This window comes from Sus scrofa, chromosome 15, assembly GCF_054392235.1.
Source record: "Sus scrofa isolate SSC_HxYL_T2T_F1_AM1 chromosome 15, Sscrofa_HxYL_maternal_Yorkshire_Landrace_v2.0, whole genome shotgun sequence".
NCBI classification, from domain to species: domain Eukaryota; kingdom Metazoa; phylum Chordata; class Mammalia; order Artiodactyla; family Suidae; genus Sus; species Sus scrofa.
This window is the reverse complement of record NC_139397.1, coordinates 146,108,587-146,133,034: the sequence shown is the minus strand read 5'-3', so window position 1 is coordinate 146,133,034 and position 24,448 is coordinate 146,108,587. Positions and strand designations below refer to the sequence as shown.

At 48.8% G+C, this 24,448-nt stretch overlaps 1 protein-coding gene and 1 long non-coding RNA gene across 3 annotated transcripts; one reads left to right on the top strand and one right to left on the bottom strand.

Moving 5' to 3' along the window:
- Positions 1–491: 491 nt before the first annotated feature.
- Positions 492–9,812, bottom strand: C15H2orf72 (chromosome 15 C2orf72 homolog). Its single transcript, XM_005657589.4, has 3 exons — positions 9,146–9,812; positions 5,688–5,789; positions 492–2,724 (listed from the first exon to the last, which is right to left on the bottom strand). The coding sequence occupies exons 1-3, from the start codon at positions 9,750–9,752 to the stop codon at positions 2,585–2,587; spliced, it is 849 nt and encodes a 282-aa protein (XP_005657646.1). The 5' UTR covers positions 9,753–9,812; the 3' UTR covers positions 492–2,584.
- Positions 9,813–13,613: 3,801 nt separating this feature from the next.
- Positions 13,614–24,160, top strand: LOC110257034 (uncharacterized). Of its 2 annotated transcripts, none has more exons than XR_014829332.1 (3): positions 13,614–13,779; positions 18,520–18,690; positions 23,387–24,160. It is a non-coding gene; the product is annotated as an uncharacterized LOC110257034 (long non-coding RNA). The 2 variants fall into 2 exon arrangements; XR_002339191.2 differs by lacking the exon at positions 23,387–24,160 and adding an exon at positions 21,482–21,614.
- Positions 24,161–24,448: the final 288 nt, after the last annotated feature.

Below are 24,448 nucleotides of genomic sequence, written 5' to 3'. Positions count from 1 at the left end.
CCCAGAAAACTAGCTTTTTATTTATTTATTTTTGCTTTTTTTTTTTTTTTTTTTTTTAGGGCTGCACTCATGGCATATGGAAGTTCCCAGGCTAGGGGGCAAATCAGAGCTGTAGCGGCTGGCCTATGCCACAGCCACAGCCACACCAGATCTGAGCTGTGTCTGTGACCCACACTGCAGCTCACAGCAATGCCAGATCCTTGACCCACTGAGCAAGGCCAGAGATCGAACCCACAACCTCATGGATACTAGTCAGATTCATTTCCGCTGAGCCACGACGGGAACTCCGAAAACTAGCTTTTTAAATGTGCAGTCTTCCAAACTTCAAGTATTGGCCACAAATACAAAAGACTTTTTGACAGAGGCTGCTGTCTTGTGACTTCTGCCTTCAGCAATTCCTAACTTAAAAAACTCCCTCCCCCCGCCCAATAATAAAACTCCAGCTGAATTATTACAGAGAAATAAACAGAGAAATAGAAAAATACAGCAGCTTCAAAAATACAAGTCTCCCCATTTTATTTTATGCCTTTTTATCGTTTTTTTTAGGGCTGCACCCACGGCATATGGAAGTTCCCAGACTAGGGGTCTAATCAGAGCTGTAGCCACCGGCCTACACCACAGCTCACCGCAACGCCAGATCCTTAACCCACTGAGCGAGGCCAGGGATCGAACCTCATGGTTCCTAGTCGGATTTGTTTCTGCTGTGCCATGACAGGAACTCCTAGTCTCCCCATTTTAAAACAAAATCAACAGCAGTTCATTGAGTCTACTCTTGTGCTGGAGGAAGTCGGCTGGGTCCTTGCTGTGACCCGGCCGGCCCTCACGCTGATACGGATAGGCCCCCCATCACAGAGAATAAATTGAGGCACGGAGCACAGTGCCTTCCTCCTTACCATCAAAGAGCCCCTCGGCCACAGAAGGTTTCCCATTCTACATTTGGTGGCCTTCATAGCGAGCGTGGAAATAGCTCATGCGAATTACGGAGCATCTCAGAGAACGCTGGGCTAAGAGTAGGCGCAAGTGCCTGTCTGCTCATCGAACCACGTGCAGGAATGAATGAATTGAGCCTCTTCCCTTAGATAGTGCTTCCTACCAGGGAAAATCAGGATCTGTCCTTGCCATTCCAAAGACTGGATTTCTCCAGGGGCAGGTGAGAAAGACGAGGGAGGTAACAGCGTTCCCTCTGATGAACAGAGAGGTGGTCTTCCTGGCTTTTAGGGGAACAGCATCAATCCTGGTTGATTCACAAACTGAGAAAAAAAAGGGTCAGGAACTCGGCACCTCTGGGCTGCATCTGCTTTGACCTTGAGTTAGGATCTGGGCTCAAGAGCAAGTCCTAGGGTCTTATAATTTACTCCCTTATCTTTTCTTCTGTTTGGTGCTGTGGTTAGTTCCTAGCATCTTTTTTTTTTTTTTTTTTCTTTTTAGGGCCGTACCTGCAGCATATGGAGGTTCCCAGGCTACGGGTCGAATCGGAGCTGCTCCGAGCCACAGCAACGCAGGTTTTGAGCTGCCTCTGTGACCTACCCCACAGTTCACGAGGCCAGGGATCGAACCTGAAACCTCATGGGTACCAGTCGGTTTCGTTTCTATTGGGCCATGACAAGAACTCCAGTTCTTAGCATCTTTATTCTCAAAGAACTTGGCACAGAAAGTCAATGTCAACAAGAAAAAGAAAGATGGCCCTTTTTTCTCATAGATGTGCAAAGCTAGTTATGTCCTGGGCCTGCAGCATGTGGACCATCTTGGCTCTGGCCCAACAGGCCCCCGGGGTGGCAGTGTGTCTTTGTCTTGGCTTGCTCTGGGAGCCACAGCCCCAGAAAGGCCAACACTCTCTGCTCTGGGGACTCTTCCTAGATTTTAATGGGGAGGAGATTGTCTCATTCAGGGTTTCTCAAAGTTGCTACGATTGGCATTTTGAGTGGAGCAATTCTATGCTGCTGGAACTGTCCTGCACGTTGTGAGATGCCCACGAAATGCCAGGGGTAGCCCACAGTTGCAGTGACTCTCCAAACACACACACACACACACACACACACACACACACACACACACACACACTTCCAGTGCTGCTAGGATGGGCAGCCTGGCCCCTAGTTGAGAGCCACTTGGCTGACAGTGCTTTTTACGCCTTTGAGAAACAGAAGCCCCAAAGGCTGAGTGACAGGTGACAAGTCCACGGCTACCTTCTCAGATCTGATGACTTCTGGCCCAGCTGCCCTTGAAATGATGGATGTTCCTGCAAACAACCCCAGGATGCCACAGCACAGCAGAACTTCCAAGTCTCAGTGGCATAGAGAAATCGAGGCACACAGAGAAAAAAATAACCCCACTGTGACCAGAGAGTGAGCAAAAACGAGGTGGGGGGCAGGTTCCCCAGGATACATTTTCCAAGGTCCAGCTTAGCTTAGTAAGTCCTGCAGCCTGGCTGGTATCTGCCTGGTGGTCAATGCAACAGCCTCCCGGCAGGCGGCGCCTTCGTAGCTACCACCATCCCAAGGTCAACGTGGAGGCTGGGCAGCTCAGTGAAAGGAGCCAGCCTCCGGTCTGCAGGTTAGAGTTCGGGCAGCCAGGGGTCCGCCTTTCATCTCAAGTCTCCAGTGGGCTTAGCGGGAGCGGGGGCAACTCCATCCCAGGCTCCTGACCCCTTTCCAGTCTCCTCACAGTCTCCGTTGGGATACACGGCTGTCAGTGCCAGCTCCTCCTCGGGGTCCTGGCAGTCACCTGGAACACAGGAGGAGTCACCCAATCAGATGATCAAGGTTCTGTGTGGTCAGCTAGGAGTGCAAGGGAAGAGGTTGGCCTCAGCCACTATCTACTTTAAAAACACAACAAAATCTTGGAGCTCCTGTCGTGGCTCAGTGGTTAACGAATCCGACTAGGAACCATGAGGTTGTGGGTTCGATCCCTGGCCTTGCTCAGTGGGTTAGGGATCCGGCGTTGCTGTGAGCTGTGGTGTAGGTTGCAGACGTGGCTCGGATCCCCGTGTTGCTGTGGCTCTGGCGTAGGCCTGTGGCTACCACTCCGATTCGACCCCTAGCCTGGGAACCTCCATATGCTGCAGGAGCGGCCCAAGAAATGGCAAAAAGACAAAAATAAATAAAAATAAAAACACAACAAAATCTGTATCAAAACCCTTAAAGATGTACATACCCTTTGACCCATCAGTACCACTTCTAGATTTTTATCCTAAGGAAATAATGAGGAATAATTAGTGGAACGGCTCCAGCCATCTTGCTACCAGCCTAAGGATGAAACAACACCAAAGATGGCCCAGCAGAGACAAAGAAAGAACCTGGGTCCTCGATGGGGTCACTGGGCCCCTGAATCAACCAGCCCTGAAGCTGATTCCACCTCGAGACTGGCTTTCAGGTGCGATAAGGAATTCTCTGGCTGCTTACGCTACTTCGAGTCCTGGTTTCTTTAACTGTAGCAGAAAGCGTCCTAAATGATTTGATGTCCAACAAAGGGACTGGCTGGGTAAACTGAGGCTCACTCACATGATGAGATTCAGGCATTAAAAATGATGTATAAAATAGGGAGTTCCCGTTTTGGTGCAGCAGAATCGAATCCGACTAGGAACCACGAGGTTGAGGGTTCGATCCCTGGCCTTGCTCCACGGGTTGAGGATCTGGCATTGCCCGTGAGCTGTGGGGTAGGTTGCAGACGCGTCTCGGATCTGATGCTGCTGTGGCTGTGGTGTAGGCCGCTGGCTACAGCTCCGATTAGACCCCTAGCCTGGGAACCTCCACATGCCACAGGTGCGGCCCTAAAAAGACACGCAAAAAAACGATGTATAAAATTCCATGGGCATAAACATGCATACAGGGGCAAGTAAAATTTGGGAAGTCTGAATAAGGTCCGTGGATTGCTTCGATGTCAAGTTCCTGGTTGTAATATTATCCTATAGTTTTGCAAGATGTTACCATGGGGGAAAAGTGGGCAAAATGTACATGGGATCTCTCTCTCTCTTTTTTTTTTTTTTGTCTTTTTGCCATTTCTTGGGCCACTCCCGGCAACACCGGATCCTTGACCCACCGAGCAAGGCCAGGGATCGAACCCACAACCTCATGGTTCCTAGTCGGATTCATTAACCACTGCACCACGACGGGAACTCCTGTACATGGGATCTCTGTGAGTGATTTCTTACAACTGCATGTGACCCTACAGTTACCGTCAAAAAAAAAAGATGAAAGATGTTGACATATAATTATCGCCACGAAACATTGCAGTCACAATATGTTACTGATGAAGAAAGTCGATTCTAAAACTGTGTATGTAAATGTACGCAAGAAGGTATAATCAGTTTATTATTTATATTGTAAATGTATTGTATAGTCCAAACATACAATTTGCATCTTAATACATTCGCTTCTACTTAAGACTCAACGATTTGTTATACGCCACAGAGGGAAGTTATCAGGGTTATGCATAATCAGTTGTTTATGATTCCTTTGCTTTTTTCCCCCCTTAAGTTCCCAGATGCGTTCAAAATGATAATGGAGAGGTTGACACAAACAGTTTCACAGTTAAATACTTTAAATGTGAGACATTTTGCAGATGACTTATATATTACATAGAAGAAAATTTATTAAAATTTAAATAGTATAAAGCAACACAAATAGATAGCTAAACAGAGACAGAGGGAAATGATCTCCCCCAAAATATAGATTATTGTTACCTCTGAGTGAGGGAATTACATAAATGATTTTGAGTATTTGTTTCTTTTGTGTTTGTTGAGCTTGCCATTGTGTGGTCAGAATTCTAAGAGGGCCCCCAAGATTCCCATCCCTGGGTGGGACCTGTAACCATGATGAGATTGTCACGCTCTGGATTTGGGGGTGTGACAAAGGTGATGGCTTGTCACTCCTGCGATTATGTTAGGTTATAGGAGAGGAGGTCCTTCTGCTGATGGAAGGTTGAAGGTGCAGTGGCTGCTGGGTGGTGAGAGGGCCCCTTGGAGCTGACAGCCAGCAGGATGGGACCTCAGTGCTCCAGCAGGGGGCAGTCTTCTCCAAGCTGGGCGCTGCCTGCAGTCCCTCCCAGCTCCTGCAGGCCAGTCCCCTCTCTAAACACACGCCTGATCTGCACAGCCTGGCTCGGAAGTCACCACTGGCCCTCTATTCCCCGGAGACCTGGGTCCAGGGCCTGATTTGGTGTCAACACTCCTCCTCCTCCTCCTCACCCTCGGCCCTTACTAGTCTCCTTCTGCACCCCTCTCCCCCACCCCTACACTCTTGGCGGGAGTCCCTTTTCTGAGCTGGACATCATGCTTGCAAGCTTTGGTTTCTGGTGCTCTCTCCCCAAATCTTCCCACTGCTGCCTAAGAAAATCCCCCCGCCCCTGGGTAAATGTCACTTGATCCGTAAACCCCCCCAGATCTTTGAGGGAGACAATACGAATTTGGCTCAGGTGTCCCACCACGCACGTCCGACACCTGCACTGCAGCCCCACCTGCACCCCTTCCTTAGGCTGACACTCCTGGGGCTTGAGCCCTGCTGACCTAGCCTCGATGCCGGCTACCTGGCGGTGCCCGCACCTCTTGTTGCTCATGCCCACACCCCGCATGTGGCCAGTGGTGGATATTGGTCTTACTCCTGCCTACAGTCCCTGTGTGCATATGACCACCATCGGGAACCCCCAGCCCTCAGGGGCCAGGAGGCCAGGAAGGCGACAGACACACTCACCCTCAACTGGGGGGCTGGCATCTGGGTCCTTCCCCCGGCTCCAAGGACCCCAGGAAAAGCACGCCAGCAGAGCTGGGAGGCCAGGTCTCTCCCAGGCTCCATCTGTTAGAAAGAACACAAAGTCCCAGAGGCAGTGGGTCACACGCTGTTTGACACGACTGAGAGAATTTTCTGTTCAGCGAACCAAGAGCTTCAACTGTCAACTGCCCTAGTTTCAACCGTCTGATTAAAAAAAAATTCTGGTTTGCAAAAGGGGGTGGGGTTTTTAAACAAAAGAACTCCCCCGCCAAAGATTGCTGTATATATATTACCTCATTTCATCTTCACAAAAACCCTATGTTGGGAGAATTATAGTATCAGAAATGACATGAAATGAATTGCAATTACATGGCACCAAAGAAAAAGCTCAAAGAGCAGTGATGCCCTCCCACATTTTGAGTTCAATTTCTTTTTTTTTTGGCCACACCCACAGGCATGCAGAAGTTCCTGGGCCAGGGATGGAACCCTGCAACACCAGATCCTTAACTCCAAGGCCACCAGGGGACTCATCAAACGATTTCTAATAGGAATAAGAATTAATCTTTTTTTATAACCACGCACAAAACAATTACATATTGGTTTGAGTTTCTTCACCACTTTAGTTATCTGGGAATCACTTGCAATCCCTAATCACCTAGAATAAGGTCAATTGAAACAAAGATTTTAAAAAGGACTCCAGGGGAATTCCTGTTGTGGCTCAGTGGCAACGAACCCCACTAGTATCCATGAGAACGTGGGTTCGATCCCTGGCCTTACTCTGTGGGTTAAGGATCTAGTGTTGCCATAAGCTGAGGTCACAGATGCAGCTCAGATCCCACAGTGTTGCTGTGGCTCTGGTGTAGGCCGGCAGCTGCAGCTCCGATTCGACTCCTAGCCTTCCATATACCTTGGTGTGGCCCTAAAAAGCAAAATAAAAATGAAAATAAATATGAAAAAAATTAAAAAGGATCCCAGGCAGCCAAAACACAGAAAATGCTCGTTCATAATTCTTTACTTGGAACTACTGACTCATAATTTGTACCCAATTCTGACAAGACTGCGTCCTTAGTTTTTCAGCCTAAAAGTAGCTCTATTAGATGTAAACCTGGGAAAGGGGCACTACCAAGAAGCAGGCAACCTAAAAGTATAAAAACGGCCATCAGGAGTTCCTGCTGCGGTGCAGTGGAAATAAATCTGACTAGGAACCATGAGGTTGCGGGTTCCAGCCCTAGCCTCGCTCTGTGAGTTAAGGATCCGGCGTTGCCGTGAGCTGTGGTGTAGGTCGCAGATGTGGCTCAGATCCTGCATTGCTGTGGCTGTGGTGTAGGCTGGCAGCTGTAGCTCTGATTGGACCCCTAGCCTGGGAACCTCCCCATGCTGCTAGCGCAGCCCTAAAAAAAAAAAAAAAGGCAAAAAAAAAAAATAAATAAATAAATAAATAAAAATGGCCATCCAACAGTGAGAAAAGGAACTGGAAAACCGCAATCCCGAATCATCTTAGCAATGCGAACTCCTGGTGCAGCGCACAGCAAAAGCCCGGAAGAAATTACTGGATCATGAGTTACAATCACACTCATAACATTCAGGCATTAATGAAAGGTTTCACATTCAGTATGATTTTACAAAGCCCTATTGAGTTTAACATTGTAGAGATTGATTCCCTTGCAAAATGCTACACACTTTCAAGTGTTAGTGTGGAAAAGGAGGCAAGGATTCTGCATGCCAAGCCGGGTGTTGGGAAAGAGGCATACAAGGGCGATTAAACTCAAAGGGAAAGTGACAAAACCACGTGGTAAGAGCTTGGAGCGCCAAGGCAGGATCTGGGATTTCATTTGTGAATTTACAAATGGGAGTGGGCAGGGTCAGGGCAGGCTTTCTGGAGGAGGAAGTCCAGTTCTCCATGATGCGATGGGATTGGTCAGGAAAAGAAGGATGGAAGAAAAGGCTTTTCATTCTGAGGCACCTGTGATGTATTCAAAAGCTTAGGAGGCCAGAGCGAGCGTGGCTCTGGGGAATTAAAATTGTTCCCTGGGAAAAGGAGACGGCGAAACGACTACAGGCTCAGAGAATTTTCTAGGCGCCAGCTCATTAGGGGACAGAAAAATTTCCCCATGGGGCCAGGTCAGCGAAGGTGCTGGCATCAACACTGACAGAAGGACAGTCCACCTCAGGACATTCTCCGTGTCCTTTAGGATGCTGGTCACTGAGTTTCATATTTTGCTGGCTTCCTCGCAGACTCAACTGAAGGCTTGTGGGAAAGGGTAGGGGAGGTTAGAGCGGACTCCACAGCTCATAGGGATGGCCTTCACCTAGGCCGGCCAGGCTGGCAGGTTAAGTCTGTGACATTTGTGACATCAGAGGTATTAGGTCTCTTTGCCAGAACCCCGCTCCCCTACGCTGGCTCCTGCATGTCCCAGCTTTGCCAGATCCAGCGGTACTTACTGTCCTTTTTGTTTGTTTTTTTAGGGCTGCATCTGTGGCATATGGAGGTTCCCAGGCTAGGGGTCCAGTCAGAGCTGCAGCCACCAGCCTACACCACAGCCACCGCAACATGGGATCCAAGCCGCACATATGACCTATACTGCAGCTCATGGCAATGCTGGATCCTTAACCCACTGAGCCAGGCCAGGGATCAAACCTGAGTCCTCATGGATCCTAGTGAGGTTCGTAACCGCTGAGCCACCATGGGAACTCCCAATGTCCATATTTTAATTCAGGGTCACCGGAAAGCTTCTGCACAACCATGGGTACCATGGTGGTGGAGCTTCTGACCCTCTGCTGATGGCAGCAGTCCCCAGGGTGGGGAAAGGACACTCAGCCTCCCCTCCCCACATTTCAGGAGACTGTGAAGGGAAGACAGGGAGATGTGGCAGTGGGTGCCCAAGCCAGAGAGGTGGCCTAGGAGGGCTGGGAAATTCTGTGCCCTCATTCCCTGACATCCTTTCCCCCTGCCTCCAAGTCCTGGCATCTCTTCTCTGCCTTCTTCCTTTGACCCTGTGGCGCTTCCACTCTGAGCCTGCACCTTCGCATTTGATGGCCCAGAAGCTCCTGGCACTGGGAAACCCGGCTCTGCCCTCTCCCCACCCAGAAACCGGCGCATCCCAAGGCTTTCCCTTCTCCTCCTCTAACTCCCACCCAGATCACGGCCCAGCTCAGTCCAACCCTCTCTCCACCAACCTCCCCTGCCTTCTGCTTGTCCGCTGGGCTTTCCTAAGCCCCTGTGTTTCCCATGCACTCAGAATCCTCCATAGACAGACTCAGACCCTTGCGCAGGTCCTGCTGAGCCCTAGCTGGGAGGCCCAGGGCGAAGCACCTCCCCTCTCCGGGCCTCAGTTGACTTCGATGTACAATGAGGGGGTTGGCCTAAAGAGTTCCAACTGGCGGGCCTTGCCCAGCGCCCGCTACCCACCCGCGCCCTTCCGGGCCTCGCGCCCCCTCACCTGGTCGCGCTGGCCCCGCGGCTTGCAGAGCCCTGCAGGCGGCCGCCTGGACGGCCAGACTGGAGGCCGGGTGGCCGGGACAGTAGGCGGCCGCTTGTACTGGGCCCCCAGCCTGGCGGCCGAACACGGTGCGCAGCAGCGCCTCCAGAAGCCGAAGCTCCGGGGCCACCTCGTCCTCCCGCTCGGCCTCGGCCACCAGCACCCCGACCAGCGCCGCCCCGGCCCGGCGCCGGCCACGCACGTCCCGCAGCATCTCCCGCAGGTGGCGCCGCGGCTGCCGGGCGGCCAGCGACGACGCGCGGCACAGCACGAAGACCAGCGGCGAGCGGAAGGCGCGCGCCCCCGCCATCCTGGGCGCCTTCTGCGCCCCCGGCGCCCCGGGCCCGGTGCCCGGCACCGCCGCGTCTCCCGGCTTGCCCGGGGCTTGCTGGGGTGGGAACACCGCCCGGGCGAAGTCCCACAGCAGCGTGCGGCTCTGCTCGCGCTCCCACAGCTCGCCCACCAGCAGCACCTGCCCTTGGCCGCCCGCCGCCTCCACCAGCGCCTGGAAGGGCGGCTCCGCCGGGCACGCGGGCCGGGCGGTCAGCGCCTCCAGCTCGCGCTCCATGCTCGCTGCCGCCCGCCTTCTGCGGCCGCTGCGGCCCTGCGGGCCTGCAGCCCGCCTCTCAGGGCGGCGGCGCCCGGGCCCGGGAGGACACGCCCCCGAGGGGTGCGCCCCGCCCGACCCCCGGCCCGCGGGCCCCGATCGCCTAGCTCCAGCTCAGCGCTGCGTGGGGGCGAGGACTGTCTCCCTCAGCCCAAGAAGGGTGGCGTCTCCCCAAGTCCCTGCGGCAGACCAGGGGCAACTGAGTCATCCATCCATCCATCCATCCATCCATCCATCCATCCATCCGCCCATTATCCAGCAAACATTTATTGAACACCTGCTAGGGGCAGAGGAGCCGGAGGTGGAGGAAGACAGAAGATGATTGTGCGAACAGCCTTCACAAGCTAGATTGGTTTGAGACATGGAGCAGATATTTTTGAAGGGTTCCCATGGTTTGAGACACGAAGTTCTGGAGGCAGAGCTGCCTCTGATTGCTTCTTTGGAGTGGTGGTGGTGGGCACCAGAGAAACGGGTAGGGAGGTGAGAAAGGAAGCCAAGTAGGGGTTTCTTCTGTTACTTCTCTCCTTAACTCACCTTTTGGGCTTTCAGCATTTAACAAAAACTAATTGAGGGCTCATTATTTCAACAAATCCTTATTACCTGCAGAGCACTGCCCTCTGCGGCACAGGGGAGTCAAGGCAGATAGTGTTGTTCCCTGTGGAGCAGAAAGTCTAGGGGGCAGATGTGGGGCACCGTTGGTGTTCTGGTCCCTTAGTGGAAGAGGGGACAAGAGGGTGTCGGTAGGCCAGCTCAGAAGCAGGAATGCACTGCTTTTCCTTCTAAGGATTTAGGGAGCTTTGTCCAATAGAAGGTTCTGTGATGATGAAAGTGTTTTAGATTATCTATACTGGCCAGTGTAGTAGCTACTGGCCATATGTAGCTATTCCTGAGCACTCGAAATCTGGATAATGCAAAAGAGAGATTGAAATTTTTTTTTTTTTTTTTGGCTGCACCCCAGGGCATGTGAGATTTCCCAGGCCAGAGATCAGACCCAAGCCACAGCAGTCACTTGATCGAGTCCTCAATGCTAGGACACCAAAGAACTCTGAAAAACTGAATTTTAGATTATATTTCATTTTAATTCATTGTAAAGAGCCAAATGAGATGAGTGGCCAGGGTGTCGGACAGCACTGGTCAAGGCTCTTTATCTTCCCTCTATCACACAGTGTGGACCAAAATCCCCTTTGGGTCAAGAACATGTTAATACTTAGCTCCCTCCTTCACTGTATAACCTCCAATCTTCTCTTGTAGTTACCCTTCTCGTGCCCTCTATAATTATGCTGAATATCTCTTCCTGGAGTTTGTGTGTCCATCCGATACAACAAACCTTTTTGGAATACCTCTGTGCACAGCAGTGGGGATTCAAATATGTGCAAGCCTTGCCCTCAATCTGGTCATCCAGCAGTGGTTTCAGCCAACGTTTGGAGGAAGGACTCCATAGCTTTTTTTTTTTTGACTTTTTAGGGCTGCACCCGTGGCATATGGAGGTTCCCAGGCTAGAGGTCCAATCAGAGTTACAGCTGCCGACCTACCCGACAGCCACAGCAAGGTGGGATCCGAGCTGCGTCTGTAGCTTATACCACAGCTCACAGCAATCTCGGATCCTTAACCCACAGAGCAAGGCCAGGGAGCGAACCCATGTCCTCATGGATACTAGTTGGTTTCGTTACTGCTGAGCCACGATGGGAACGCCAGGACTCCATCCCTTTATTAGCTTTTTACTTGGTCTGACCTCTTGCTTCTCTATACCACTTTTGCCCAGGACAGAGATCTGGGGCTTGGGTGGGAAAAGGACAAGATTTGAAGCAAGAAGCTCTAGGCTGGAATCAGGTTGGGTTCCAGCACCAGTGCAGTGATTCTTTCAACCAACCTGTATTTATCGAGCATCTCGGCCATGCACTGTGCCTGGAGCTGGAAAGATGACAAGTGCCGACCTTTGTGGAGCTTATGGTCTAGGGGAGGCTGGGAGAGAAAGACAACAAACAGGTAAACAAGGGCAATGAAAAAAAGAATGCAGGGCTGACAAGAGGATCATGTGCCTGAGATGCAGGCCCCTTCCTGCGAATACGACCCTAAAGACGCCACTGAAGCAAGAAGAAAGCTGACAAGGACTGAAAAACGAATGTAACAACCATGAGGAGTGCCCTTCCCGACCCTGCCTTCCTGGACTAGTGGGAGGTTTGGTTGCGATGCCTGGGAAAGAAAGAGAAGCCCCTGGAGTTTCCTAGTGGCCTAGCGGTTAAGGATGAGAGCTGGGTGCCATACCAAATGACTTTGCTCCGCCCCCGTGAGTCTCCATAGATCATTGCCCAGCTCCAGCCTCATTCCCCTCTTCCTCCCCCTCATGGCACTGGAAGCAGATGAAAGCTGTTCTAGCTTGAGGATAACATCAGTTCAGGTTAGAAGTACAAACAACTAGACCTGTAGCAGGCCGTTCTTTCCCCTGCCTCAGTCAGGGCCTTCCACCCACAAGTCCTAGTTCATGAAAAGATCAGTGGCCAGGAGAGTGTGCCCAGAAGTTCCCTAAAAGTGGTGCCTGGTAGTAGCGCGGTGGCAGTGACAGGTGGGGAATAGCCAGATTCACACTGTAATGCCAGAGGCAATGCCTATGCCCATCCATATACCTTGAGCTCCCTACGGTGGATCCAAGATGAAACCTAAGCTTTAATCTCATTCTGCTTGACCCACTGTCTCCAAGGTAGCTGATATCCTGGGGAACACAAGCTCACTGAGAAAATTAAGTGGATTTCTGGAAAGCATAAGACAGTGCAGAAATTAATTGTACATGAAATAATGTTTGTTTCAGTTGCTAATAAAACAGATTCCAAGTAACAGTGGCATAAACACAGTAAAAGTTTGTTTTCCTCTCTTGTAGAAGTTTGGAGGTGGACAGATGATGGCTGATACAATAGCTCTGTTTTCCTAGGTCTTTAAGGACTCAGGTTTCATTCCAGATCACTAGTCCCCTATCTCGTCTCCATGGTTCAACCTGGCAGCGAAAGCTCCAGCCATCACCTCTGTGTTCCAGGCAGCTGGGTATCAGAACGTTGAGGAAGGAACAAAAATCAATTGACTTCAGGTTTCTTAACAGCAACACTGGATTTAAGAAGACAGTTGAATAAAACTTTTAAAGGATGAAAGAGGGAGAACTTTGAACCAAGATTTTGATCTCTAGCTAAATTACCAGGTATATAATTAGCAGCCCCTCTTTGAAAGCACTGTTGAAGGAAGCATTCCAGCAAGAAGAGAAATAGCAACAAGTGTGCTCAAACAGCAACCGGTAAGAGGGATTACATCGCTTGTTCAAATTATTCTTGTCCAGGTAAATAAAGCACCCAGCAAAGCACAGCGTGGGTGGGCATGAGCATAGAGGGAGGCAGAGCCGGCTGGAGCCCTACCAGGTAAGTGGAGGAGAAACTGACTGCATCTAGGTCATCTTTTTTGAGGAAGAGAGAAAAATAGAGCTGACTAGAGAGGAACTCCCAGAAGTGCCAGTGTTTTTGTACTTGCTCACAAGTCTTGCCTAAAACCAACACGCTCTGCCTCCCAGCTATTATTTATTTTCTGGCTCTAAACGTCCAGGTAGCAATTCCAGACTTGGAGGTGGTGGGGTGGAGGATGGATCAGAGAGGGGGCGGGGTGTTAAACAAAGATCAGAGTCCAGGGCCAGTGAAGTTTATCTATCCCTGTGTTATTTACATGGCAAAGGTTTAGGTATTAAATTAACAGGAAATTACTAAGACCTTAGAAAAAAGACAGGAGGCCAAAAACGTTTCTTCCTCCCCTCTGTGCTTGCCCTAAAAAAATCATAAAACAAACAGGCTTTTTCTTATTTCTCAGGTTTAGCAACAGAGATATAAAGGGAAACTAGGGCTCCTGCAACAATCTGCTTCTTCACGTTCCCTCCAACGGAACTTGGGTGGAGGAGGAACAGAAAAGTGTTGACATGGAAAAAACGAGAAGTGGGAATTCCCGTCGTGGCTCCGTGGTAACGAACCCCACTAGTATCCATGAGGATGTGGGTTCCATCCGGCGTTGCTGTGAGCTGGGGCGCAGCCCTAAAAAAGCAAAAAAAAAAAAAAAAAAAAAAAAAAAAAGCAAAAAAGCAAAAAGGGTGCTCTTGGTTTCTCTGCTAAGACATGTGTTTGGGGAGCTGAGGGGACTCTGTGGGCTCCCTAGGGAGCCAGATGGAGGAAAAAAGCTCTTAAAGGTGAAGAAGACCATGGAGGGGAAGGGAATTGGGGGAGCCCTTCTCTGGACCACAGAGGAAGGAGGTGGAGGTTGGAGGAGGCGTGGAAGGAAGTTCTAAGACTGGGTTCACCAAGGGGCTATCAGCGGTTCCTGTTGTGGTGCAGCGGAAATGAATCCGACTAGGAACCATGAGGTTGTGGGTTCGATCCCTGGCCTCGCTCAGTGGGTTAAGGATCCAGCGTTGCCGAGAGCTGTAGCGCAGGTCTGCAGATGAGGCTGGGATCCTGCATTGCTGTGGTTGTGGGGTAGGCCAGCAGCTGTAACTCCAAGCCTGGGAACCTCCATATGCCTCAGGTGCGGCCCTAAAAAAAAGAAAAAAAAACCCAACAAGGGGCTGCCCCCTGCCAAGTCCTGGCTGCTAGATGACCAAAGAGGGCACAGGTGCTGGGACTTCATTTCCTCATTGCCAGGGAAGAAAAGATTTCTTTTTCTCTGTTCAAGGTTCTTTGGCTGGTCTAATAATTAAATTGACAGGCGACACATTAATAGGAGAAAAACCAAATTGAATTATGTTCAGACTGGAGCCCCACAAAGACAGGAGAGGCAAAGGCAGTTAGTTCCGTGGTAGATGGAGGCTTATGTTCTATCCTGAGCTGAGCAAAGGGATGAGAGCCTGGGGCTCCAACGGGGAGGATGATTATTCAGAGGAAGATGAGAAGAGGTCGGCAATCAGTTATAGGCCCTGCTACGCAGATGAGTCTTTCAGATTAGAGAAAAATCCTCCCTCGTCATAGCTGTCTTTTGGGTACAGACCTCCTTTCTAAAATCTTTTAGTCAGTCAAGGAGGAGTTTGTAAAAAGCTTTTCCTAAGTTTGCTAGGTCTTGATTGCCTCCGGCTCAAAATAATCCACATGCCAAAGTGGTACATGTTGGGGTGGCATGTTTTTTGGTTTTTTTTTTTTTTTTTTTTTTTTGGTCTTTTCTAGGGCCGCTCCTACGGCATGTGGAGGTTCCCAGGCTAGGGGTCTAATCGGAGCTGTAGCCACCGGCATATGCCAGAGCCACAGCAACTCGGGATCTGAGCCACATCTGCAACCTACACCACAGCTCATGGCAATGCCAGATCCTTAACCCACTGAGAAAGGCCAGGGATCGAACCTGCAACCTCATGGTTCCTAGTCAGATTTGTTAACCACTGCGCCACAAGGGGAACTCCTGTTTTTTGAAATTAAAAGAATTATTAGGAGTTCTCATTGTGGCACAGAGGAAACAAATCCAACTAGGAACCATGAGGTTGTGGGTTTGATCCCTGGCCTCGCTCAGTGGGTTAAGGATCCGGCATTGCCGTGAGCTGTGATGTAGGTCACAGACGTGGCTCGGATGCCACGTTGCTGTGGCTGTGGAGTAGGCCAGCAGCTGTAGCTCCGATTAGACCCCTAGCCTGGGAAGCTCCATATGCCACGGGTGAGGCCCTAAAAATACAAAAAAAAAAAAAGAATTATCGAAGTACGGCTGATTTACACTGTTGTGTTAATATCCGCTGTACAGTAAAGTGATTTAATTATATATATCCTTTTCCATTATGGTTTATTATAGGATGTTGCATATAGTTTCCGGCACCTATAGAGTAGGTCCTTGTTTATCCATCCTATGTATAATAGTTTATATCTGCTAATCCCAAACTTCCAATCCTTTCTCTCCTCACCCACCCTCTCCTCCTTGGCAACCACAAGTCTGTTCTCTATGTCTGTATGTCTGTTTCTGTTTCATAGATAGGTTCTTTTATGCTGTATTTTAGATTCCACATATAAGTGATAACATATGGTATTTGTCTTTCTCTTTCTGACCTCGTCGTGTGTGATAATCTCTAGGTCCATTATGTTGCTGCCAATGGCATTCTTTCATTCTTTTTTATGGCTGAGTAGTATTCCATCATATATATGTACCATATATTCTTTATCCATTAATCTGTTGATGGACTTTTGTTTCCTTGTCTTGGCTGTTATAAATAGTGCTGCTATGAACATAAGGGTGCCTCTATCTTTTCAAATTATATTTTGTTTGGATATACACCCAGGAGAGGGATCACAGGATCACATGGTCATTCTATATTTAGTTTTCTGAGGAACCTCCATAGTGTTTTCTGTAGTGGTTGTACCAATTTACATTCCCACCAGAAGTGTAGGAGGGTTCCCTTTTCTCCATATGGGGTGGCATATTCTGCTCCCTTTTGTCCTCTGCCTGGCAGGACTGGCTCCCATCAGGGCACTGGGAGTGCAGATCTCCGTGACAGTTGGAGCTGATCAGGAGTCAAGCATCTCAGTTTTACCTGAACTCTAGGGATCTGGTGAAGGTTTGTTAGGAAGCCTGGGGGGTGGGGGGGGGATGCTGTGAGCCAGAGACAGTAGTGGAAGCCCCTACTGTGCCTCTGCTGGGAGTGCTATGCCCTCCACTGGACCAGGATGGGTCAGTGGTGTCAGAAGGAGGGGTGGGCAGGCCTGCAGGGCACAGCTGCACTGACTGAGTGAGTTGGGGTGGGGGCAGGGAGGCAATCCTCCATCAGTAGAACCCTATATTCAGACCATGCTTGAGCCATCCTATCCCATTCCACCCTCACCCATCCACCGAGGGACGCAGTTAGAAGACCTGAGTACCAACTGAAAGGACGTCTGTGTGACACTCAAGCACCAGCCAGCTCTGCTTGGCATCCGACAAGCTCACACGAGCAGGGCCTGTATATCTGCATCTTCATTGCATCTTCAGCTCAATGTTAGCAAAATGCAGGCTCAGCTTGCAATCTCTGCAATCTCAAAGTGGGCATCTGCACCTGCTGCCCTGGCCATGGTCTCAAGGTGACTTCATGAGGATCTGGCAGCATCTGAGGCTCCAGTGGGGCCGGGAGGGAGCAACAGCTGGCCTGTCCTATAAAAACATATGGTGGTGACCCAGAAGCCTCTCAACTTGGTCCTTCTTTAAAATCCACCTGGCTAAATCAAGTTAGAGCTTGAGCACGAATCTCCCCAGATCCAGGCTTACAGGAGAACGCTGCTATCCAAGAGTGGCCGGGAAGGGGCCGAGGGTCGTTAAGAGCAGAGTGGGGCCCTACCTCTTCCAGGATGTGCATGTACCAACCTCACCCAACCAGGCACCCTTTACCTACCAGGGCCCCCAGGGCCCTTGAGATCAGAGTAGATCAAAGGGCGGGAATCACGGGAGGCATCCACCTTCCTCAGCCAAGGCCCAGAGCGAGCACCCTCTTATAGACTATTAAATACAATGCCAACTGTGTCCATGTGGTGGACCTAAGGGCTAGCGCTTACCATGGACTCCCCACCCCTGTACCTGTCCCCTTCTGTGCACTTTCTGCAGCCCCTGGGTCCCCAGCTGATGAGATCAAGGAAGCCTCTGTTTTGGGATGTGGACAGTTAGTGACTTCATGATTATGATGGGGGCCTCGTAAAGGACAAGATGACCACTAGATATTAATCTCATGCTTACATTTCTTGCTCAGTCCACCTCCTGGCCAGTGCTTCTCTTTCCTAGAGGGATGGATCCAAGATTCAGAAGGATGGGCTCAACAAGTATATGGAAACAAGGGTTTCATTGCCAGATCTGTGTGTTCAATGGGCCCCCTTGTTCACTATGAAAACACATAGAGGAAATGCCTCTCTGGCCTTGGAATTAAGCACCTGATTTGTTTTTAATCTGGTGGACACAGTGAGTAAAACAGTTTGTCTTGTTTCTTTCTTTGCATGGGCTGCCAGGAAGCTCACCATCAAATTGTGGCTCATAACTACCTAGTGTAGAGGATTTTCATGGCAAGAATTTTGTGTAGCAATCTTATCCCTGGCTTCACGTTACTTCTTCTAACCTAATTTTCTCTTCTTCCTAATATCCTCTATGACTTAAAATTTTTTATTATTGTATTTTGCAAGCAGTCTTAAATGTTTTTTCTTTTCTTTATTTTTTAGTCTGGGGAAGATAAAAATAAGGATACACATAAAATATTTAAAATGTTTTCACTTGAACGTAAAATGAAAGCATGCCATTCTCGAATCTGGGAAGCCTAGGGTTTTTAGCGAGTTGAAAGTTTTTATGTCAATCTTGAAGAATAGTCATTTTGTCACCACTCCTGTGATTCCTGTGGTAGGAAGAATTTTCACCCACTTGTATTCTTTCAAAGTCCTCTTCTTCTGGAGTTCCCTGTGGCTCAGTGGGTTAAGGTCTGGTGTTTTCACTGCTGTGGTGAGGGTTTGATTCCTGGCTCCTGTGAGCATGGCAAAAAAAATAAAAAACAAAAATAAAAATAAAACAACCCCCCCCAAAAGCCTCCCACCCTCCACCCCAAAACCCACCTGTTCTTGCATCTGACGTTTATCGACGCCCAACACAATAGTTATGAACGCGTAACTTATCTTTATCCTCTGGATAGTGAAATGGGGTTCAGAAACTCATGTTCTCACATGGCTTTATAACCCTCTAGAAGAATTCTAAGAATTTTGAGTTTTTAAGCTTTTTTTTTTTTCCTCCTCTTTAGGCATGGACCTGGTACGGATCAACATCTGAAAGTTCTAGTTTGAGAGGCAAACCTGAGAAGAATAGTCTGCTGTCACGGAAGCTGATTAGAGCCTCCACTGGCCTCCAGCTCCCTCAGCAAACAACACATACTACAAGGACCTGACAACCCAGTGTCTGCTTACAGAGGAAGGTCTGTATTCATTATGGTCTGATTCTTTTTTTTTTTTTTCTTTTGTCTTTTTAGGGCTGCACCTGTGGCATATGGAGGTTCCCAGGCTAGGGGTCGAATCGGAGCTGCAGCTGCAGCTACAGCAATGCCTGATCCAAGCGGCGTCTGGGACCTACCCCACAGCTTACGGCAGCACCGGATCCTTAACCCACTGGGCAAGGCCAGGGATCGAACCTGCAACCTCATGGTTCCTAGTCAGATTTGTTTCCACTGCACCACAATGGGAATTCCACAGTCTAATTCTGAAAGCAACGACTGATCCTCTTCTCAGCATATTTCTTATAGAAAGGAAACAGAAAATAAAGGCAGTAAAAAGAAAAAACATCAGCTACCGTCCTATTATTAACAGTTAGGAGCAGGAGGTCCTTTGTGGTTTAGCAGGTTAAGAATTTGATATTGTCCCTGCTATGGTGCAGTTTGATCCCTGGCCTGGGGACTTCCACATGATGTGGGCATGGCCAAAAACAAAGCAAAAGAAAAAAACAGGGAGGGGGTTAACCTTCCAGGGTTTTAACACAGTGTTTATTATATTCACCACGTGCTTATTGAAGGTCAATTATGTGTACATTACTGTGTTGACTCATGAACATAACAGTGTTCAAAACAAGACACAGTCTCTGCTCTGTGGCTCCTACGGCAGATCCACTCCACTGTAACCCATTATACAGATGGCATCACACATTCTGTAGTGTTCGCCTACCTGCTTTACTCACTGGACCATCTAATCTAGATATCTTTGCATGTCAGCATCTATAGACCCGACAGTGTCATTTCAACAGGCTAAAAAGTACTGTGTATATGACGAACCATATTTTATTTTCCCTTTTTAAAAAATTGTATGATTTTTAATTTTTCCATTATATTTGACTTCATATTTTATTTCCATCAGTGCCCTAATGTTGGGAACTTTTATGCAATTGTAAAAATTACCTTGGAGTTCCCGTCGTGGCTCAGTGGTTAATGAATCTGACTAGGAACCATGAGGTTGCGGGTTCGATCCCTGGCCTCGCTCAGTGGGTTAAGGATCTGGCGTTGCCATGAGCTGTGGTGTAGGTTGCACATTCCGGGCTGCTGTGTCTCTGGCATAGGCTGGCGACTACAGCTCCGATTCGACCCCTAGCCTGGGAACCTCTGTATGCTGCGGGAGCGGCCCAAGAAATGGCAAAAAGACAAAAAAATTAAAAAAATAAAAATTACCTTTGTGTACAACCTGACACACGCAGACCTGTGCACTGGTCTTGTGATTTCAAGGTGCGCTTGAAACTATCCTTAGATGTACTAGTGTGGAAAATTGGCCCCAAGTCATCCATAATCTTTCCGGCTTTTCTAGTTCAGTGACTTTTGCCTGTACCTGTGTAATCTTTTTCTTTTTCCTTTTTTTTTTTAACCTGGGTAATCTGTTTGTGCATGAAGCCCAACTTGTTCACAATCAGGTTTAGCTGACAAGGAGGGCTCGAGACATGACAGAAGAGAGTATGCAGCATCATCCTTATAAAGGCTTTACTTTCTTCAGGGAATGCATCCTCTCCTATTGGTCTTAGAATTAATCACTTGTCACTTCTGACGGTGGAAGGAACCAACTCCCTTTCCGCTTATGCCTTATTAGTGATAGGTTCCCAGGAGGATGGAGACAGACCCCCAAACCCCACATGTGGCTGTTCCCCTTAGAGAGCTGCTGTAGACACCCTCAAGTGAAGGCTCAAGTTGGGCGGCAAGAAATAATGACCTGCGGAAAACACCTGCCTGTATAGATTAACCTCCTACAAGGATTAACTGTCATGGGACTCGACCCCCTACCCCTCCCTTGACCTTCCCCTCCTTCTTTGTTGTTCCTGCCACACGTTCCCACCATGAACTCCATCCAGCCACAGATTCCCACCACTGATCCTTTATAAGCCTAGCACCGCCTGACTGTCAGGACTGGTGCCATCTTGAGCTCAGCCCGTGCCCCTCTGATGCCCTAACAAATTTCTTCTGCTTTATGAACTTGACCTTGCACGTTCCTCCTTCGGCAAACCTAACAGAGGCCCAGCACCCTCTTCCTGCATCGTCCTGGTGCTTACAAGTGTGTATCTGACAGACAAATGCTTGAATGAGCAGAGGCTGGGGCTGGGCAAATGATGTGGGCGAGGGACAGACAGGTCACAGGTGGGAGGTAACCACAGGGAATGGGAAGCAGTCTTGAGTGAAATAATACGGATAAATTAAGGATGAATGTTTCAGTTTCTAGAAACAAACAAACAAACAAACAAACAAATGATGAACAACGCTGAGAAGCCTAGCTGAAAACGCTAATAGATTAAATACATGGCAACCTAAATGATACTCGATTTACCTGAAATATGGCAGAGAAGGGGTGCACAGAAGAAAAAAGAAGGCATGGGATAAACAGAAAACTAAATCAAGATGATATACCGAAATCTAATAGTATGCATAGTTATTTATATCAATGGGTTTGGAGTTCCCGTCGTGGCTCAGTGGTTAACGAATCCGACTAGGAACCATGAGGATGCAGGTTCGATCCCTGGCCTTGCTCAGTGGGTTAAGGATCCAGCGTTGTCGTGAGCTGTGGTGTAGGTCGCAGACGCAGTTCGGATCTTGCGTTGCTGTGGCTCTGGTGTAGGCCGGCGTCTACAGCTCCGATTTGACCCTTAGCCTGGGAACCTCCATATGCCATGGGAGCGGCTCAAGAGAAGGCAAAAAGACAAAAAAAAAAAAAAAAAAAGGGCTAAATATTTTTTCCTGCACCCAGGGCCTGAGGAAGTGCCAGGGTAAGGGATCGAATCTAAGCCAGAGTTGTGATCTACACGGCTGCAGCAACGCTGGACCCTTAACCTGCTGCTTGGATCAAACTGGCGCTTCCACAGAGACAAGCAAGATCATTAACCCGCTGCACCACAGCGGGAACTCCCCTCTTTTCAACTTTTTAAAGGAGAGAGTATTGTGTTTTTCCGTCTCTGTCTCACCAGTTTTTGTCAGGGAGCTAACTAATCTTTGTAGTTCACAGAATTAGTCTCAGGACACATGACAGGTGGACCAGTGCAGGTATCGGAGCAGGATTTCTGGTCTCGGGGGAGTACTCCCTGGCTATAATTGGCCACCGTGCAGTGAGAATTAAGCATCACTTTTCCCAGCCTTAGACAGCCATTCGGACTCATTTCCGTCTTCATTGCTCAGGCTCTGGAGGTGATGACAGTGACGGTGGCAGGGAGCTTGTTTTTGGAGTCTCAAATGTGGGCAGAGGGGTAGGGCCAAGTCTGAAGAGGGTATTGGGGGGGGGGGTCTCGGAAACCAGAGCAGAGGGGCATTGAGAAGGAATCCTGTGCAAAAGGGTGCATATGTTTGAGGATGTTCATTGTAGTACCATTTATAAAACCGAAAGATTGGAAAAAAGTATATATCCATCAGCAGGTGTATATATCCATCGGCAGGTTTTTGATCACCTCCTCAGTATTCCATGCTTCTTTACTAAAATCATCTAATTTTTATTCAGATAATCTGCCTTCCCTCATGCAGTCTACTCACTTTGGGGGAAACTAGCCCAACCCCCAACTCATGGGTGGGCCATGGAAGGCCTAAGCCAATCAGCACACGTTGGTCCCCATCACGGATGGTCATGTGACCCAAGGTGGTCCAATTAGAGTGAATTCTAAGACTCTTGCTTGGAAAGCTGGGAAATTCACAGGCTTGCGGGCACTTCCTCTAGATGTTGACAAAGACCCATTGCAGTTGCAGGGGAGGCAACATTTTTCCTGTACCCTCTTAGGGTTTTCCAGCAGGGCCTCAGATCTAAACCCATATAAAACAGATTAACAGTGGAGCTCCCTTGTGGTGCAGTGGGTTAAGGATCTGGCATCATCACTGTAGCAGCTCAGGTAGCTACTGTGGTGTGGATTTGATCCCTGACCTGGGAACGTTCACATGCCACGGGCTGGGCGAGGCAAAAAAAAAAAAAAAAAAAAAAAAAAAAGACAGGGTAACAAGAGAAAAGCATACAAATTTATACAAATTTTACATGACATGGCCAAGAAATGGCAAAACTGACATGCTTTGAGAGTCAGTTGTGGAAAAGTTATTAAAACTGTGTGGGGAGGCTAAAGAAAGATAAAAATTAATTATTTTAATAAGGTCTGTTTTCATAGAATTTTCTCAATCTCAACTTTTTGTCCTTGGTGATAAGAATATTAATTTTTTTTTTTTCTGGTACAGAGAGAACTTCTTTCACATGGGAGCTTTTATCTCCTATTTTCAGCAAGGAAAGGGGAGATTAGAAAGCCCTTCTTGAATCATCCGTGTTTCGAAGTGCTTTTAGCTCAAAACAACCCTTATGCCAAAGAGGCATACTCTGCTGCCCTTCATGTTCCTGCGTATGTAACTGAGCAGGACCCTATGGGGCCTTCCCTAGACAGACCCCTCCCCAGTGCTCTGCCTGCCTCTTGTTTGTAGAAATGCCATAGTCTCCTTGGTCCCCTTTGAGTCACAAAAGCCTGTCTCAAGAATTAATGATTACAAGAATGTGAACATGTGGTGACAAAAACAGCAGTAGGGCCAGGAAAACTGGTAAGAATTTAACAATAAATTAACCATATGTAGTCACAGAATCTTTAATTCCTCCCTGAAGTACCCAGGTAACAGTATCTCCCGTACTTTACGACAGATGCTAAAGCCCCAACCAAATGGAAGAAGTTACGCATTCGAGGACCATGAGGGCGTAGCCCCCAGACCTCCTGGAGCCTGAGGATTGATAATGCTAACCTCTGTGACATCACCTCGCCATCAGCCAATCAGAGAATTGTGTTCAGGCTCACCGCATACCTTGTGACTCCTCGCCCTTTCCTTGCCTTTAAAAATGCTTCCCTGAAATGCATCGGGGAGCTCGGGTGCTTTGAGCATTAGCTGCCCCAGATTCCCTGTCTGATGCCTTAACAATAATTGCTGCACTTTTCGTCGTCACAACCTGCTGACAGTAGATTGGCTTTCCTGTGTGCCGGCAGGTGGACCCAAGTTTGGTAGCCATTTTACAACCACAGAGACAGTCACTTCTTCGTATGAAGGTGGCTTCATGGAAGGCAGAGAGGGGAGGAAGAAAGAAATGGTGCAACTGACAGCACTAACGGCCTGAATCTATCCAGAACACAGATTGGGACTTGAACCCATGTGCCGGGACTCGAACCCGGCCAAAACCCAGATTGGGACTTGAACCCACAGTTTTCGATTAGAATCACTCACCTGGTGTCTGGACTCACTGAGGTTCAGATTCTTCATGCCTCCGTGCAGAAGGAGTTCAGTGAGAGACCAAGTGGTAGGCAAGAAATAAATTTATTAAGATAGGATGCTTGTGAGAGATGCAAGCGGGCAGGCACAGAAGCTCTATCCTGAGGATCCAGTGGGCTACATACAGATTTATCATCCAAGGGGAGTGCCTCTTCCTTTCTGGGAGTAAAAGCTCCTCCTTAGTATCTGCAAGGTGTGTATTCAAATCAGCTGAAGGGTGGTCCTCAAACTCCTGCCCTTGGTATGAATCTGAATGCAGACCTCATCCCATCCCCTGCCCAACGTCTCGCACCTCCACTAGCCCAGCAAGCCTGCCTCCTTCTGATGGTTTTCTTGAGCAATTATTAACTTACAGCAATCTCCCAATATCCCCTAGATTTCTCTCTCTCTGCAATCCTTTATTGAGACTTCTACAACTCCCTGTGCCTACTCCATCCCTATCGGT

Excerpts from the sequence above, each read along its gene's own strand:
- C15H2orf72 (XM_005657589.4), bottom strand. The coding sequence starts at position 9,752 with ATGGAGCGCGAGCTGGAGGCGCTGACCGCCCGGCCCGCGTGCCCGGCG. Across the intron at positions 5,790-9,145 it reads CGCGGGGCCAGCGCGACCAG|ATGGAGCCTGGGAGAGACCT; the intron begins GTGAGGGGGCGC and ends TCTTTCTAACAG. Across the intron at positions 2,725-5,687 it reads TGCCAGCCCCCCAGTTGAGG|GTGACTGCCAGGACCCCGAG; the intron begins GTGAGTGTGTCT and ends CCTGTGTTCCAG.